The sequence below is a fragment of the Leucoraja erinacea genome, chromosome 23, assembly GCF_028641065.1.
Source record: "Leucoraja erinacea ecotype New England chromosome 23, Leri_hhj_1, whole genome shotgun sequence".
NCBI lineage: Eukaryota > Metazoa > Chordata > Chondrichthyes > Rajiformes > Rajidae > Leucoraja > Leucoraja erinaceus.
In genome coordinates, this window is record NC_073399.1 from 27,513,263 (window position 1) to 27,531,898 (window position 18,636).

Genomic DNA, 18,636 nt, shown 5'->3' on the forward strand with positions numbered 1-18,636 from the left:
TGCTGCTGCTGCTGCCGATGCCGCTGCTGATGCGAAGGCTGCTACTGCGGGTCTGCGGACGGCGGCACCGGGAGCCCGCGGATCCCTGGAGGGAGACCGCTTTTCGGGGCTCCTGCAACGGCGAATTCTCCCGCCCGAGTTGCGGGGTTGAAGAGCTCCTGGAGCGGGGCCTGACACCACTGCCCCGCGCGGCTGGAATGGCCGCGGGACTTTGCGAGCGCACACTGGGGGCTCCAACACCAAGACCCGGTGTGCGACCTCGCACCACCCGGCGTGGCTTCAATGGCCGCGGGACAATCGCCATCGCCAGCCGGGGGCTTTGACTTTGACTCTGACATCGGGGGGGGGGGGAGTGCAGTGGAGAGATAAGTTTTTTTGGCCCTTCCATCACGGCTATGTGATGGATGTTTATGTAAAATTGTAATTATGTTGTGTCTGGGGTCTATTTGTGTGTAATGTATGGCTGCAGAAACGGCATTTCGTTTGGACCTCCAGGGGTCCAAATGACAATTAAATTGACTCTTGACTCTTGACTAATTGACAAGTCCACCACATAAATATTTTGGTAGAAGAATCGTGAGGTTGGGAAGACGTAGTGTTTAGGACAGCTCGGAGAGTAAAGTATACGGACTGTTCATTTGTCTCTAATTAACTTCCTGACCGGTAGACCTTGATCTGTCAGAATTGGTCAGAACATTTCCTCTCCCCTGACCCATTGGTGTTTCTCAGGCTTGTGTGCTCAGTTCCTGCTCTGCTCCCTGTACACCCACAGCTGTGCAGCCAAGTACAACACCAACTCTATCTTTACGCCTGCCGATGACACCACTGTTGTCAACAAGACTTACAACAGCAGTGGGAGAAAGTACAGGATAGAGATGGAGAACCTAGTGTCATGGTGTCAGGAGGATAACCTAGCCCTTAATGTTAGCAAGACGAAAGAGTTGGTTGTTGACCTCAGGAAGCAAAAGTGGCGAACACACCCCTACCCTCAGCAACAGGAGCTGCTGTAGAGATGGTCACAGCTGCATGTTCCTGGGCAACCACGTCACCAGCAAACAAACCTGATCCCTGAGAAGATTTGGCATGTCCAGAAGGATTCTCTCGTAAATCTCCAGCTGCACTTTAGAAAGTATTCTAACGAGAATAAAGAGTACTTTGGGTGCTTTAGTGTATCTAAAGCAAAATATACTTTAGAAAGTGTTCTGGCAAGATGCATCTCAGCGCTGGTTTGGCAACTGCCCGCCTGAACCTGCAGAGAGTGGTAAACACAGCCCAGCCCAGCCCATCACAGGCTCGTCACTTCCTTCCATCCTGTCCATCTTCATGGTGCGGCTCATCAGGAAGGCCAGAAGTGTTGTCGATGATGCTGCCACCCCAGCCATTCTCTCTTCTCAGCTCTACCGCCTGGGAGAAGATACAGGAGCTAGGAAACTTGGCCATCCAGGCGCAAGAACAGTCTCTTCCCCACTGCTATCAGACTCCTGAAGCAATCACCTCTTTCACTACCTCTTCCCCGAGGTTCTGCCACATACTCTTACTCTCAACTCCACCTCATTCCGTTATCCATTTATTCCACTTTAATATTCTTTTAAACCACAGATTTTGCGCTACAATCTTGCATCATTCTGCTGTTTTGCACTTGTCATAGTATTTATTGTGATATTTATCACTAGTTTGCTTTGTGTGATTCATGTGAATGGGGAATTTGATTGCCCCCGAGTGTACATGAGAATAAACTAATGTAACCATGTTTTTTTGGGAATCAGTGATATCAATAAAATAACACTGTAATTAACGTACAAAAGATTAAATTTTGTTTCAAGACACAGTGACCTGTTAAGAGAACAAGTAAACTTGAGATTCAGATGCACAGACACTGAAGGGATTGCACCAGCCTCCAGCCTCCAGCTACATGTGGCATCAGCTTCTCATTTGTGTATTCAATGCAACAATTTCTAGTGCTTCCAGCTGCACTATAATCACATTTATAGGATTACGTAATGCAGGCAAATGCCAGAATATGAAATGTTCCCTTTATTCAAAATGAAGTTGTTTACCACAGCGGCAGCTTTCTCGCCCGAGCTGTGAACTTCAGCCCAGTATTTTACCGAAACAGAGTAGACATTGCAACCCCCAAGGCTTGAAGTCCGTATATTTGTGGGTTACAGCTGGTACTTACCGAAGTTACAGTCTCGCTGCAGGGGTGTAGCATTCAAGGAGAGTCACTGTCAGAGTCACACATAAGTGGACCTACTAGTGGCTGGAAACTGGAAGGTCAATTTTGCTCCATCAAGATGATCTTCGACCCAGAGTTGGAAGTTCTGGTTCGATGATAGTGGAGGACTGATACCAGGAGTGGTGGGATTAATCTACCCACATCGTGAAGGAACAAGGGTGGTCAGATGACAAAACAACTGTGATTGAAGACACAAAAGACTGCATAATTCTGGAGCAAAAAAAAATGCTGGAGCAACTCAGTGGATCAGGCAACATCTATGGGAGCAAAGAAGCAAGGGCCCCAATCCAAAATATCACCAATCCATGTTCTCCAGAGATGCTGCCTGACCTGCTGAGTTACTCCATCACTTTACATTTTTCTGATTAACTGAGATGAGAATTTAAAAACTAGAGAAACCTCGGGAATATTTAGATAGCTCTGTGCATCGTTCCGCATACACAGTCCTTTCTCTTCATCATTTCAAGGTGGAAAGTAAGTACCAGTAATTATTTTACTTGCAATTTCAGAAATCATAGTATATCCAAAAAATAAATTCTGTTTAAACGATTCCACCCTTACTGAGCTGAAGTAATTCCAGAGGGAAATGATTGTTCAGTGTGGATTAGTCATACTTTGTTTTAAACAAATCATTAAAAACAAGGTTTTGTCTTTGGCTCGATAGGCGAAACAGAGAACTAAACAAGTTATTTAGAATTGCAGTGGTACCGTAATACTGTGCTGGTAGTGTCAACACATTTCATTAAGAAGCAAGACGATTTTTTTACCGGAGTAATCAAATCGTTTTACCTGACCATTCAGTAACTAAAATTGTGTTTGCTCAGTACAAATTTAGGTCCACATTTGAACTGAATGCTACCTTGTCAGTCTGCTCATTTCAGCGACTCAGTGGCAAATATCCCTCAAATTATGACACTGTTTGGCACCGTGAAGCCACAGTGATATTCACCACTAGGAAACCACCATCTCATGGAGATGTAACTGTTACAACAATGCATCCCTGCAAATGCAGAGTTTGACTGCAGAGTACTGCATAACTGACACAGCAGAGAACTGCATGCCCAACACAGCCAATTTGAAATCCTTGAACATATTGCACACAGCAAACACACAGAGTGAACAGAGTCTACATTTCCAATGTGAGCAGGTTGGCAAAAGTCTTCAACATTTTGCAGCAGATATTTGTGTACCCAGCAAACAGAAATGTGAGGAGTGGTGATCTTCAGTGACTCCAAGTCATTGCATTGAGATCAAATTTCAAGTCATCATCACACACAGAAGAGTAGGTTCGGTTTTGATGCGATAAGTCTCGCACTTTGGCACTCAGCTTTCTCACGGTTCGTTTTAGTCCACAAATCCAATGGACAGAAATGACATTTTGTCTCTGGCAGATCAAGATTTAGTTGTTTTACAGAACATGTGCAGCTCATCCAGGAATAATCTCTGGTCCAATTCCTGCATCACACCTCCCGCAGCGTCACACTTTTCCTTCCCAATAAAAGGAGGCCCTTCGATTCCCCCTCCACGGAAGTTTCTCCAAAAGTAAATCAGCTGGTGGAAAAAAAAGAGGCACAACTCGTTCTGCCGATCACTCTCCATCTTCTGGGGGACACCAGACATCGTGATACAGGAGACAGTGTATAGATTTGAACCTGGAGCAAAACAAAGTGTATTTTATTGTCATATCTACCTAAACGGAACAATGAAATTCTTACTTGCAGGTCCCACTTATAACTGAATTCTAATTTGAGACACACTTGTTTCTTTTTACACACAATAAGCAGAAAGACAGTAAATTTGAGGAGCAGAACACAGTCAGATGGCTTCATATACTGACTGTAATTGGAAAGTTCCCTAAGAGAAAGCACACTATTATAATTCTATGACATTAATAGAAAGCAAAGCTGGGTTGCATCACAGCTTGGTTTGGGAACAGCTCTGCCCAAGACCATAAGAGATTGCAGGGAGTTGTAGATGTAGCTCAGTCCATCACACAGACCAGACTCCCCACCACTAACTCCATCCACACCACCCAAAGAAAGCAACCAACATAATCAAAGACTTGTCCCACCCCAGTCATCCCTTCTTCTCCCTGCTCCTATCAGGCAAAAGCTCACACCACACGTCTCAGGATATAAGAGGGGTCACGGTACCTTGAAGGGTCCTCGACCTGGCTGAAGGGGCCCTGGACTCTCAGCACGTTCCGCTTCATGTCTGAATTCCCGTAACTCAAGGTAACCTGAAACAGTTATGATTAACAAGTTAAGTATCACGTATAGAAACCTGGGAAAAGGGGATCAAGATTATCTTTGGTCCTCAGCAACACACACCAGATGCCTGGGTTCAATCATGATCTCGGGTGCTGTCTGTGTGGAGTCTGCACGTGCTCAGTGACCTTGTGGGTTTCCTCCGTGCTCCGGTGTACTCCCACATCCCAAAGACGTGAGGGTTTGTAGGTCAATTGGCCTCTGACTCGAAACGTCACCTATCCATGTTCACCAGGGATGCTGTCTGGTCTGCTGAGTTACTCCAGCAGTTTGTGTCTTTCCATGGTATGATTAGACTTGCTTCTGATTAATTAGTAATTAGTCAAATCATCTGTTGTCATTCACTGCTTGGGCTCGTGAGGACTGCCCACGTGGGTGAAATGCTGGTGGCACATACATAACCCACTGCATTTTTTGATAAAAGCATCTTTAAGGCTTTGCAGTGCACATATCCTTCCTTGCTGTTGGTGTCCATGCAAATGCTCATTCAATAAGCTGCTTCAGCTGTTTGGGGGCCTGACTGCCCAATTTAATTAACACCTTATATTTTAAACTTTATTACTCTTTTTGTAACATTAAAAAATTTGAAAATCTATTTTTTTTTACTTTTCAGAGGTGTCGTCGGTATGTTATATTGTCACAAATAAATACTGCCAACACCTACAATTGCTTTTAGTTTAATATATTGTCACATGTACTCGGCTATAGTGAAAAGTGTTTGGTTTAGTTTAGAGAAAGGCCCTTTGGCCCACTGAGTCCACGCTGACCAGCAATCCCCGCACACTAACACTATCCTACACACACACACTAGGGACAATTTGCATTTATACCAAGCCAACGAACCTACAAACCTGTAAGTCTTTGGAGTGTGGGAGGAAACCTGAGCACCCGGAGAAAACCCACACAGGTTACGGGGAGAACGTGTAAACTCCGTACAGACAGCACCCATTAGTCAGGATCGAAGCCGGCTCTCTAGCACCAAGTCAGCAACTCTACCGCTGTGCCACCGTGCCGCTCTGTTGCGTGCTAACCAGTCACCAGTGGAAAGACAATACATGATTATAAGCGTGGAGGAAAGAGGAAGGTAGGGTGAAGTTCGGGGAACCGACCTGTTTGAGGATGGTGGGAGCAGGGAGCTGCTGCAGGTTTTCCAGGTGGGAGTGGAACAGGTCACTGTGGATCATCTTCACCTCCAGCAGGCCCTCGATGATGTAGCCGATCGTACAGTCGTCTGGCAGACGGATCTTCTCCGCCGTGCTGATAAAGTTCCCAAAACTGTTAAACAAAACGGAAATGTGGTTCTTATACCGATTGGGACTTTCATCCATATTTACAATCGAAACACATTGATTTTTAGAACCAAGAGAATCAGCTCAAATTTAGCTTTGAAGAGTGTACAGTGTATCTCTAATCAGATGACAGTACAGTTATAGAAACATAGAAACATAGAAATTAGGTGCAGGAGTAGGCCATTCGGCCCTTTGAGCATGCACCGCCATTCAATATGATCATGGCTGATCATCCAACTCAGTCCTATTATCGTTTCTTATTTCAAAACTCATTATTGGTCATTTGCTTAGACGTTATCCATTTTGAGCAGATCTAATCAGAGTAATGATGGAAGGAGAAAAGATGATAGAACATAGAACAGTACAGCATTGGAATAGGCCCTTCAGCCCACTATGTCTGTGCTGAACGTGATGCCAAGACACATTTTTATCAGCCAGCACTTAATCCATAACCCTCCACTCCCTTTAAATCCACGTGCCTATCCAAATGCCTCTTAAACGCCACTATATCTTCTCTGAATATGTTAGACGCATAGGCTTTTGAGTTGTACACATTCCCCGTTATGTGACTTCCTGAATTTGATGTTAATTGCTAATAATGAACGTCACAATAGTAAATGGTTTGGGTTGGATGTCATGGTGTACCAATCAGCTTCTGATAGTTAAAAAATAACACCATGACTGGCCTGCAGGAAGGAGATGTGAATCAGTCAGCTGCAGAACTCAAGAAGCAGCGTGGTCTAGCAAAATTGAACAAACCAGAGAAAATGCTTGGATATGGTTAACTGGATAGCAAATAATGTGGAAGTGACTGCAGTCAGCAGAAACAAAAAGATGTCAGTTTATTTTTAGGGCTCTAAAGGCCAACAGAAAAAAAGAGAGTGAGCGAGAATGAGCATGTCATGTTTTTGAGCTGATTTTGAATCAGCATGGAGCCAAGCAATATACAATCAAACTCTGCACCTCAAGACCAAATAGTAAACAGCTTTCATACCTTTCAGTCTGACTGAAATGTATCAATCCATTAATCCAGATGATTTTTTTTTAAATTTAATGTCAATCAGCTTATAGAAAACATTTAGTGATCATCAACATGCAATTTTCACACAAATGTTCAAGGAGCTGCAGATACAGGAATCCTGAGTAAAACGCAAAGTACTGGAGGAACTCAGCGGGTCAGGCAGCATCTGTGGAGGGAATGGACAGACAACATTTTGGATCAGTCTGAACAAGATCCTGGCCCAAAATGTTATCTGTATATTCCCTCCACAGATGCTTCCTGACCTGCTGACTTCCTCCAGCATGTTATCCACTTTGTTTACGTATTTGCTGAGATAATGATGTATAAATGTTGAAAATCATGGTTATAACCATATAACCATAACAGCACGGAAACAGGCCATCTCGGCCCTACAAGTCCGTGCCGAACAACTTTTTTTCCCTTAGTTCCACCTGCCTGCACTCATACCATAACCCTCCATTCCCTTCTCATCCATATGCCTATCCAATTTATTTTTAAATGATACCAACGAACCTGCCTCCACCACTTCCACTGGAAGCTCATTCCACACCGCTACCACTCTCTGAGTAAAGAAGTTCCCCCTCATGTTACCCCTAAACTTCTGTCCCTTAATTCTGAAGTCATGTCCTCTTGTTTGAATCTTCCCTATTCTCAAAGGGAAAAGCTTGTCCACATCAACTCTGTCTATCCCTCTCATCATTTTAAAGACCTCTATCAAGTCCCCCCTTAACCTTCTGCGCTCCAGAGAATAAAGACCCAACTTATTCAACCTATCTTTGTAACTTAGTTGTTGAAACCCAGGCAACATTCTAGTAAATCTCCTCTGTACTCTCTCTATTTTGTTGACATCCTTCCTATAATTGGGCGACCAAAATTGTACACCATACTCCAGATTTGGTCTCACCAATGCCTTGTACAATTTTAACATTACATCCCAGCTTATGTGATGTGATGAATCTTTAATGTGCTACAAGTAGTTACTTAGTTCAGTTTCAGCCTTGTTTCCTGAGAAAATCTACACTTGAAGCGTGTGAGCAGAATGCAATATGGTGCAATGGAATTAACCGAGTGTGTACTTGAGGGATTCAACTTATAGTCCATGTTGATATCAGTGAATTTCATTTCCCTGCAAGTTTGCAAATGGTTCAGTAACAAGCGGAATTAATGTTTAATATATAAACTCAATTATCAATGCCATAAGAAAATACAGTACCAGGTCATTCAGCCTTGTACTCATTCTATCCTGAAGAGATGGTGCAAGCAGTGGGGAATCTGTGGAATTCATTGCCACAGAAGGCTGTGAAGGCCAAGCCAATGGACACTTTTGATAGATTCTTGATTCGTAAGAGTGTCCTACGGGTTATGGGGGAGAAGGCAGGAGAATGGGGTTGAGAGTGAAAGATAGATCCGTCATGATTGAATGGTGCAGTAGACTTGATGGGCTGAATGGCTTAATTTTGCTCCTGTCACACAAGCTTAAGTAGCAGGGTCTTTTAGATTAGATTAGATAGCCTTTATTGTCATTCAGACCGAAGTCTGAACGAAATTGCAGCAGTCATACATATAATACAATAAAAACAACAATAAACACATATTAACATCCACCACAGTGAGTCCACCCAGCATCTCCTCACAGTGATGGTGGCAAAAGTCTTAGGTCTGCAGTCTCTTCCCTCCTCTTCTCCCTCTGTGCTGAGGCGATACCCCCCGAGCGATGTTATAAACCAGTCCCGCGGCTCAAACACCGCGGCCCGGGGTGGTCGAAGCTGCCGCCCACCAGTCCTGCAGACGCAGCCGCTGGCCCGCGGCCGAACCCCGGACTCAGGCCACCACCGCCAGAACACCGTCCCAGCCACCCTTACGTGAGTACCGCACCGTCTTCAGCCTCGGGCTGGGCCGCCCCGACATGGGCGCCGAACCTCCCTCGGGCTGCGAGCGCCGCACCTCCCCGAGCTCGGCCGCTCCGACGGGAACCTCGTTCCACCCTCGGGCTGGCCGCCCTCACCGGAGCGTCCCAACCTCTTCCAGCCCCGAGCCGGACCACCCTCACGGGAGCGAGCTCAGGGCGAGTCCTGACGGGCTCTGCCTCCGGAGCCTCGAGGTCGTCAGCTCCATTGGGCCTCAGCGCAGACGGAGGCAGAGAAGGGGTAATACGACAAAAAGGTCGCATTCCCCCGCAGGGAGAGACTGCAAACCCCGTTTCAACCCCCACCCCACCCAAATCACAAACTAAAAACCAAAAACTAGACTAACCAAAACAAAATAAACAACACAAACAAACGGGACTGCCGGTGAGCCGCCGCAGCCAGAGCCGCGCCGCCACTCCGATTATACATTATACTTGAGATTTTACATTCCATCTGAAGGATTTAACATTAAGCAACAGGACAGTTGTTTTTTTAGCACAGCACAGGAACAAGTGCTTAGAATCTGAAGTCAGCTGGAACCAGGGCATTTAGAAACAGAGCCAGGACCAATATCAATGAGCTTATCTGGCACAGTCACAATTGAGTGTTTCTTCAGCTGCAATCAGATTGACCCAATTAATTATAAGAAGATTTACATTTTACATTGTGCGTCTGAGTGTCCAGAGTAATTACCAGTGGCATTACAACCATAGAAGGACTTTTGAAGTCAACTAAATCAGATAGACACTGGTCTTAAAATTATGATTTTAAACACGTAAAGGAAATGGCTACTGGGAATCGAGGGAAAACTTGGCAGATCAAGTAGAATGACTGATGCATGCACCAAACTAAATAGCCAATGGATAAACAGTTAAAGACAATACCTGGCCCAGGGACTCATTTTCAATGCCAGCCCACGGCTGATGCAGAAGCCAGCACCGCCCGTAGCAAACCAAAACTTCACAGAGGTCTAAAGGACACAAAGAGCACAACTCGTCCATACCATTCATAAAAATAACCAAAGAAATGAGCACATTATGTCGTATTCTCATCAAAACATCCAGTTACACATGAGGGGATTAGACATGATGAACACAGTGGGTTTTTTTTGCCCTGAGTTGGGAAATCAAGAAGCTGAGGGCAAAGGAACCTGACGGGCAACTTGTTTCACACAGTAAATGCTGGACATGGAATGAGCTGTCAGAGGAAGTGATTGAAGCAACATTTAGAAGCAATAGCAACATTTAGCAGACATAGGAAAGGATTAGAGAGATATGGGCTAAATGCATATGGGTGAGACTAGTGCAGATGGAGCATCATGGTCAGCATGTGAAAGTTAGGTCGAAGGGCCTGTTTCCATGCTGTACGACCCTATTAGCATTGCCAACTGTCCCGTATTAACCGGGACATCCCGTATATTGGGCTAAATTAGTTTATCCCTTACGGGACTGCTCGTGTCCCGTATTTGACTGCTACTACTCGGGTCGAGGGGACTGTCGGGTCGTAGTGCTGCGTCTGGCCCCATCTCACCCATCCTGACGTAGTGCATCCCATGGAGCACAGCAGCAGCACCTCGCCGTGGCCTCATCGGTCGGCAGCCCGGCCAGCTGTCCGACCTTCGCTTACTGCCAACATCACCACCCCCCCCTTCTCATGGCTGATCATCGGTTCATGAGTTGGATGGGGTGCTGGGCCTTGAGCGCAACATCGCGGGCAGCAAAGTCCGGCGCCCAGGCCAAAACTCCTCCGCTGGCCCACCGGCTGGGCTTTGTGTGCAGTCCACCACCCGAGCCAACTCATCATTCACCCAGCCACAGTCGACCCGGTCAACGTATTGCCGTGGGGAATTTGTCCCTTATTTTGACCTTTTTTCCCTTATTTGGGAATGAGGAAAGTTGGCAACCGTAGACGTTATGACTCTATGACTCTAAATGGAACCGGCTTACACGAGGCATCTTAGTTGGCATGGGCGCGCTGGGCTGAAGTTGTTTCCTTGCTGCATAACTATGACTCGAAATGTGGTTATCACCCGTGCCAGAATCATCAGGACATCCCTGACAATCCAACTTTTCAAAACTTGGAGAGAAAAAAAAATGATAAGATAAGTAGTACTGCTTGAAAACAAAGATATCTGGGCACTGCCCATCCTGGGCAGTGCCCAGATATCTTTGTTTACAAGCAGTACTGCTTATCTTATCATTTTTCCATGAAACATCTTGGGTGTGTGAGCATGTTGGAATGAGAAAAAAGATGCTGGAGGAAATAAATGCCGGTAAATAATGTAACACTAGAGATATTGGTGAGCAGGACAACAGATAAATTCCAATGACGGGCCACAATGGCACAGCGATAGCATTGCCGCCTTGCAGTGCCAGAGACCCACGTTTGATCCTGACCACGAGTGCTGTCTGTACCAAGTTTGCATGTTCTCACTGTAACCGCCTGGGTTTTCTCCGAATGCTTCCGTTTCCTCCCTCATTCCCAAGACGTGCGGGTTTGTAGGCTAATTGGCTTCTGTAAATTGTCCCTAGTGTGTGTCTTCACCCCACCGAGATCATGCTGACCATTGACCACCCAAACACAGGGGGAAGGTGCAAACTTCGGAGACAGCACCCGAGGTCAGGATCGAACCCTGGTCTCTGGTGTTGCGATGGAGCAGCTCTCCCAGTTGTGCCCCTGTGTCGCCCTTATTTCTTCTGCTGTTTCATTCATTCTTCACGTTGGTGTAAATTAGGAACACTTACCGACCCACCACTCCTTACCCTCTCCAAAGCTTCAACAGGGTGATCAAGGCTTGGTCTGCCAATATAAACATCTTGGGTGTGCGAATATGTGGACAACAGGTGGACCAGACTTCGAATATTTACATAATTATCATCATCAAAGTGGCAAAACCATCTAGAAAACATCATATAACAAGGAGAAAATTAATATTTTAGTCAACCCCAAACTAAATGGAAATGTTTTGCAGGACCGCATGATGGTGCTGTGTCCAACAACTCCAGTGACCTGGGTTTATCCTGATGTCTGCTGTTGTCTGCGTGGAGTTTGCATGTTCACCCTGTGACCGCGTGCGTTGCTCATAGATATTCCAAACTTCTCCCACATCCCAAAATGTACTAGTTGGTCGTACACCAGGGACATTTAAACATTATTACATAACTTTTGGCTGCCAATAAACTGCAATCCCAAAAATACACTTACCAACATAAATATTACATTTGAAGATTTTGCATTCCTCATTCATTCCCTACACCCAGGAGCAATTTACAGAGTCCAATTAAACGACAAACCCGCATGTCACTGGGACGTGGGAGGAAACCCAGCGGTCACAGGGAGAACGTGTAAACTCCACATAGACAGCACCCAAGGTCAGGATCGAACCCATGGTTTCTGGTGCTGTGATGCAGCCGCTATACCTGCTGTGCCACCCTAATGTCTCAATTTAAGAAACACTACAGTAATGCTGTAAGAAGGGTTTTGGCCCGAAACGTCGCCTATTTCCTTCGCTCCATAGATGCTGCTGCACCCGCTGAGTTTCTCCAGCATTTTTGTGTACCATGCAATTTACCACGCAGATAGATCTTTGGAATAAAGACATTCATTGTTTTCTTTTGGATAGGAAATAGCCTATCCACCCAAAACATCGCAGAGAATTGAAATTGCCATACAACAATCCTGAGATAAAAAGCAAGTTAAAAATTACAGGTAAAAATGTAAATGTAGAAGAGAAGTTATGGAATCTGGGACTGCAGACTCAAAACTAGTAAATGACCAATTAGATATAAAAAGCATATAAAAATCAGAACATAATGATGCAACCGTACAAGTTGTTGGTGAGTCCATACTGGGAGTGCAGTTGTGGTCATCCACGTGTAGATAGGATGTCATTAATTGGAAAGAGTGGAGATGAGAATCACTGTGATGTTACCTGGGTTGCAAGCTTGTTATAGGGAAAGGTTGGATAGGCTGGGATTTCTTTCTTTGGAGCATAAGAAGCTGAGGGGTGACCTTATTGAGGTGTATAGGATCGTGAGGGGCATGGATAAAGTGAATGCTCACAGTACTTTTCTGAGGATAGAACTAGAAGGGTTAAGGTGTGAGGGGAGAGATTCAACAGGGGCCGTGAAGGCATATTTTGCAACCAGAGGGTAGTCTATTTCTAGAATAAGCTGTCAGAAGCAGAAGAACTGAATACAATTAGGAGTCATTTGGACAGATATGTGGATGGGAAGGGGTTAGAGGGCTTTGGGCCAAACACTGCAAAATGGGATGTCCAATATGCCAACATGGTCGGCATGTACGATATGGGCCGAAAGGTCTATGTCCGTACTGTATGACTCTATGACTATCAATACACAATTATATATTAATAATAACTTACTCAGCATGCTTACTTTTTTTTAGATTCAATGAATTTGTCATACTCCACAGACATCTTACAGCAAAGTGCTTGGCGTGTATATGCAGCAGAGCAGTTAGTATTGATCATGTTGCCTCCTAAACAAAGAGAAAGAAGTGCAGAGTTGGTTTACCATTTGAAAAACATCCATAACATCTATTTACTTGTAGACACAAGAAACGGCAGATGCTGGAATCCTGAGCAAAAAGAGTGCTGGAGAAACTCAGTAGGTTAGGCAGCATCTGTGAAGGAACTGAGAGATGATAGCCTTTCTTCAGACCCTTCAATTGCCTATGCAGTGAGTCTGAAGAGAAGCCCCAACCAGAAACGTTGTATGTTCATTTGCTCCTCAGATGCTGCCTGACCTGCTGAATTCCTCTAGCATTTTGCTCAAGAGAGTCTGAAGAAGGGTCCTGACCAGAAACATTGCCTGTCCATTCCCTCCACAGCAAAATATTGGCATACCCAACCACATTATCGATTAGCAAAGTGTACAGAAATAGTCTACTGAGCCCGCAAGGAAAGAGGCACTATGTTTTGGCGCCAATTTCAAAGTCCAGTCCACGCTCTAGGTCTTTGAGTGATGCCTGATCCAGGCAAGCCCCAGGCTGCTGTGGGCCTCCAGCTATTGCCGCCCTTAGACGTGACATCCCTCTTCTCACCCGTCCACTTTTGTGCCCCAGGAGGGCCTCCAGCAGCTGATCTTGAGGCCAGACTCCGGTCTCCTCTCCTACCAGCTTCGCTCCTTGCATCTGCCGTCATTACTGGTTCCATCCTCCCGCCTTTGGTCTTCGGGGGAACTAGCACGGGCCGCTCGGCGGGCTCCCCCTGCAGGCTGCAGCCCACCAGGTCCTCCTCACACTAGTAGTTATCCCACCTTCTCATCCACTCTCTACACACTAGAGGAAATTTACAGAAGCCAATTAACCTGCAAACCTGCACGTCTTTGGGATGTTGTGGAAAACCGGAGCACCCGGAGGAAACATGCGCGGTCGCAGTGGGAACATACAAACCCTGTACAGAGTTTGGTCAGACTCAGGATCAAACCTGCCTCTTGCATGCGGGCGTAGTAGACTATTTATGTACACTAAGCTAATCGTGGATGCGCTTAGGTATGCCAATACTTTACTGGACTGTATGTAAGAAAAGGATTTCACTGTGCGTTTACACACGTGACAATAAAAATATTGAATCATTGAACGGGTGATCGATGATCGGCATGGACTTGGTGGACCGATGAGCCCGTTTCCATGTTGTATCTTTCGATCAAATATCATAATTTCATGTTACAAGGCATGACACAAATTAAATGCACATATCCAGATCCATCACAAAATAATTTGCTTAATGTATTTTGCCAGTGGCAGTCATGGGGTACAAACTATAATGGTGCATGAAGAGTTTCTGAAGATTTCTAACTAATTTGTTGATAAACTCAATGAATGGGTTTATTGAAACGCTCAGTGCAACCGAGCAAGAGGCTGGGGGTCATCAACTCTCCTTCCACGTGGAGCAAGTCACATCTGGACCTCCAGCACTTGGTCAATGTCCACACTACAATACTTTTACTGCTGTACTCACCAGCCTTTGCCCGCAATTCTTTATCCTCGCCATCCGTGAATATAAATGTCTTGTGGAAAGAAAGAAGAGTATTAAGGGAAGGCAGACTCAAAATGCTAGAGTAACTCAGCAGAACAGGCAGCATCTCTTAAAATAGTATTAAGGGGCTGTCTGGTATATTTAATTCATCGCTGGTTAATTAGTTTGCATGCCCAAATTCAACTGTTTCATGGAATGGATAAGTTTATATTTTAAATATAAAACTTACTGAAATGTGCAATTTGTCTGGCAGGACATCGATTAGCAAAACTACAAGCAAAATACATTTGGAGACATAAGAAACTGCAGATGCTGGAAACTTGAGCAAAACACAATGTCCAAAAACAAAACAGACTGTCCACCGCAACAAGGGATTCCCAAGAGGCTGAGGGAAAGCTATGGAACTGGTGCGCTGCAACGCTGACACTATATTCTGCACTCTGCTTCTTCCCCTTTGCTCTGTCAATTGTACTTGAGTTTGACGATGGTATTTCTGTATAGTATATTTCACTTTGGACTCACGTGAGTGACTACGTGAAGAACCCGTCCAGCATGCATGCGCGACATGAGCGTTCACGCAGTGCAACAGCGAAGTAGCGGGAATCAGGCGCTCCCGCTGCAGCTTAAAAAAGACGGACTGTCAGGTAAGTTTATTCTGAGGTCGTTTTTTCCGAAAAAGAAGTGTTTTGTTTTGTCTCACCAGGGAGAACATGAGCAAAACAAGACAAACCAAGAAATCCTCCCCCCGTTCGACTCCAACGGAGGAGCGTTCCATCAGTGGGGGGCAAGAGGCGGTAGGACCGCTAACCCAGCGATCCGCCATCCCCGACACCGTGCCGAGCCCAGTCTCGCTAGCGCAGCCTGAGCAGCGGACTGGATGTAAAGCAGCACGGAAGACCAACCGGCCGGTGGTATCCGATTCTTCGGACGAGGACGTCTCACCGCCCGCGCGGGGCAGAGACAGCCGCCTGAGCCGCTTGGAGCGGCTCGTGGAGCAAATGCTCCAGCGAGACTTGCTTCGAGAGGAGCAGTCTCGCAAAGGGAGTTCAGGCACTCCCACCACAGTGCCTCACAACACACTGGCCATCGCTTCCCCCTCATCCGAGGGCAGCTTTGGCGACCAGGGCTGGGCTGGTCAAGAAGAGGGGTCACTGGCCGAAGATGGCAATAGGTAGCAAGGTGAAAAGTAAAAGTGGCAGGCAGACAAAACCAGGGCAAAAATCAAAAAGGGCCATTTTTCAACATAATTGTATAAGGGGTAAGAGCGTTGTAAAAACAAGCCTGAAGGCTTTGTGTCTCAATGCAAGGAGTATTCGTAATAAGGTGGATGAGTTGAACGTACAGATAGCTATTAATGATTATGATATAGTTGGGATCACGGAGACATGGCTCCAGGGTGACCAAGGCTGGGTGCTGAACATCCAGGGATATTCAATATTCAGGAGGGATAGAGAGAAAGGAAAAGGAGGTGGGGTAGTGTTGCTGGTTAGAGAGGAGATTAACGCAATGGAAAGGAAGGACATTAGTTTGGAGGATGTGGAATCGGTATGGGTAGAGCTGCGAAACACTAAGGGGCAGAAAACGCTGGTGGGTGTTGTGCACAGGCCACTTAACAGTAGTAGTGAAGTTGGAGATGGTATCAAACAGGAAATTAGAAATGCTTGCGACAAAGGCAAGGCAGTTATAATGGGTGACTTCAATCTACATATAGATTGGGTGAATCAAATTGGCAGGGGTGCTGAGGAAGAGGATTTCTTGGAATGTATGCGGGATAGTTATCTAAATCAACATGTAGAGGAACCAACGAGAGAGCTGGCTATTTTAGACTGGGTATTGAGTAATGAGGAAGGGTTAGTTAGTAATCTTGTTGTGCGTGGCCCCTTGGGCAAGAGTGACCATAATATGGTTGAGTTCTTCATTAGGATGGAGAGTGACATTGTTAATTCAAAAACAATGGTTTTGAACTTAAAGAAAGGTAACTTTGAGGGTATGAGACGTGAATTGGCCAAGATTGACTGGCAATTAATTCTAAAAGCGTTGACGGTGGATATGCAATGGAAGGCATTTAAAGACTGCATGGATGAACTACAAAAATTGTTCATCCCAGTTTGGCAAAAGAATAAATCAGGGAAGGTAGTGCATCCGTGGATAACAAGGGAAATCAGGGATAGTATCAAAGCAAAGGATGATGCGTACAAACTAGCCAGAAAAAGCAGCATACCGGAGGACTGGGAGAAATTCAGAGACCAGCAGAGGAGGATGAAGGGCTTAATTAGGAAAGGAAAAATGGATTATGAAAGAAAACTGGCAGGGAACATAAAAACTGACTGCAAAAGTTTTTATAGATATGTGAAAAGAAAGAGATTAGTTAAAACAAATGTAGGTCCCTTGCAGTCAGAAACAGGTGAGTTGATAATGGGGAACCAGGATATGGCGGACCAATTGAATAACTACTTTCGTTCCATCTTCACTAAGGAAGCCATAAATAACCTGCTGGAAATAGCAGGGGCCCGTGGGTCAAAGGAGTTGGAGGAATTGAGTGAAATCCAGGTTAGTTGGGAAGTGGTGTTGTTGGGGTAAATTGAATGGATTAAAGGCCGATAAATCCCCAGGGCCAGATAGGCTGCATCCCAGAGTACTTAAGGAAGTAGCTCCAGAAATAGTGGATGCATTAGTAATAATCTTTCAAAACTCTTTAGATTCTGGAGTAGTTCCAGAGGATTGGCGGGTAGCAAACGTAACCCCACTTTTTAAGAAGGGAGGGAGAGAGAAAACGGGGAATTACAGACCAGTTAGTCTAACATCGGTAGTGGGGAAACTTCTAGAGTCAGTTATTAAAGATGGGATAGCAGCACATTTGGAAAGTGGTGAAATCATTGGACAAAGTCAGCATGGATTTACGAAAGGTGAATCATGTCTGACGAATCTTATAGAATTCTTCGAGGATGTAACTAGTAGCGTGGATAGGGGAGAACCAGTGGATGTGGTGTATCTGGACTTCCAGAAGGCTTTCGACAAGGTCCCGCATAAGAGATTAGTATACAAACTTAAAGCACACGGCATTGGGGGTTCAGTATTGATGTGGATAGAGAACTAGCTGGCAAACAGGAAGCAAAGAGTAGGAGTAAACGGGTCCTTTTCACAATGGCAGGCAGTGACTAGTGGGGTACCGCAAGGCTCAGTACTGGGACTCCAGCTATTTACAATATATATTAATGATCTGGATGAGGGAATTGAAGGCAATATCTCCAAGTTTGCAGATGACACTAAGCTGGGGGGCAGTGTTAGGTGTGAGGAGGATGCTAGGAGACTGCAAGGTGACTTGGATAGGCTGGGTGAGTGGGCAAATGTTTGGCAGATGCAGTATAATGTGGATAAATGTGAGGTTATCCATTTTGGTGGTAAAAACGGGAAAGCAGACTATTATCTAAATAGTGGCCGATTGGGAAAGGGGGAGATGCAGCGAGACCTGGGTGTCATGGTACACCAGTCATTGAAGGTAAGCATGCAGGTGCAGCAGGCAGTAAAGAAAGCGAATGGTATGTTGGTTTTCATAGCAAGAGGATTTGAGTATAGGAGCAGGGAGGTTCTACTGCAGTTGTACAGGGTCTTGGTGAGACCACACCTGGAGTATTGCGTACAGTTTTGGTCTCCAAATCTGAGGAAGGACATTATTGCCATAGAGGGAGTGCAGAGAAGGTTCACCAGACTGATTCCTGGGATGTCAGGACTGTCTTATGAAGAAAGACTGGATAGACTTGGTTTATACTCTCTAGAATTTAGGAGATTGAGAGGGGATCTTATAGAAACTTACAAAATTCTTAAGGGGTTGGACAGGCTAGATGCAGGAAGATTGCTCCCGATGTTGGGGAAGTCCAGGACAAGGGGTCACAGCTTAAGGATAAGGGGGAAATC

General features: G+C 45.4%; 1 protein-coding gene across 2 annotated transcripts in view; it reads right to left on the reverse strand.

Moving 5' to 3' along the window:
* Positions 1-2,019: 2,019 nt before the first annotated feature.
* rfng (RFNG O-fucosylpeptide 3-beta-N-acetylglucosaminyltransferase) overlaps positions 2,020-18,636 on the reverse strand; it is a 32,512-nt gene continuing 15,895 nt past the window's right edge. The window contains exons 2-8 of one of the 2 annotated variants that reach the window (XM_055654169.1): positions 14,704-14,752; positions 13,118-13,220; positions 11,483-11,618; positions 9,605-9,690; positions 5,613-5,778; positions 4,390-4,475; positions 2,020-3,888 (exon numbers count right to left, since the gene is read on the reverse strand). In XM_055654169.1, coding sequence (XP_055510144.1) covers positions 3,825-3,888; positions 4,390-4,475; positions 5,613-5,778; positions 9,605-9,690; positions 11,483-11,618; positions 13,118-13,220; positions 14,704-14,752 — 690 coding nt within the window. In that variant the 3' untranslated portion in view covers positions 2,020-3,824. Of the gene's footprint in view, positions 3,889-4,389; positions 4,476-5,612; positions 5,779-9,604; positions 9,691-11,464; positions 11,619-13,117; positions 13,221-14,703; positions 14,753-18,636 lie in introns of both variants that reach the window. The other variant, XM_055654168.1, reaches the window with a different exon arrangement.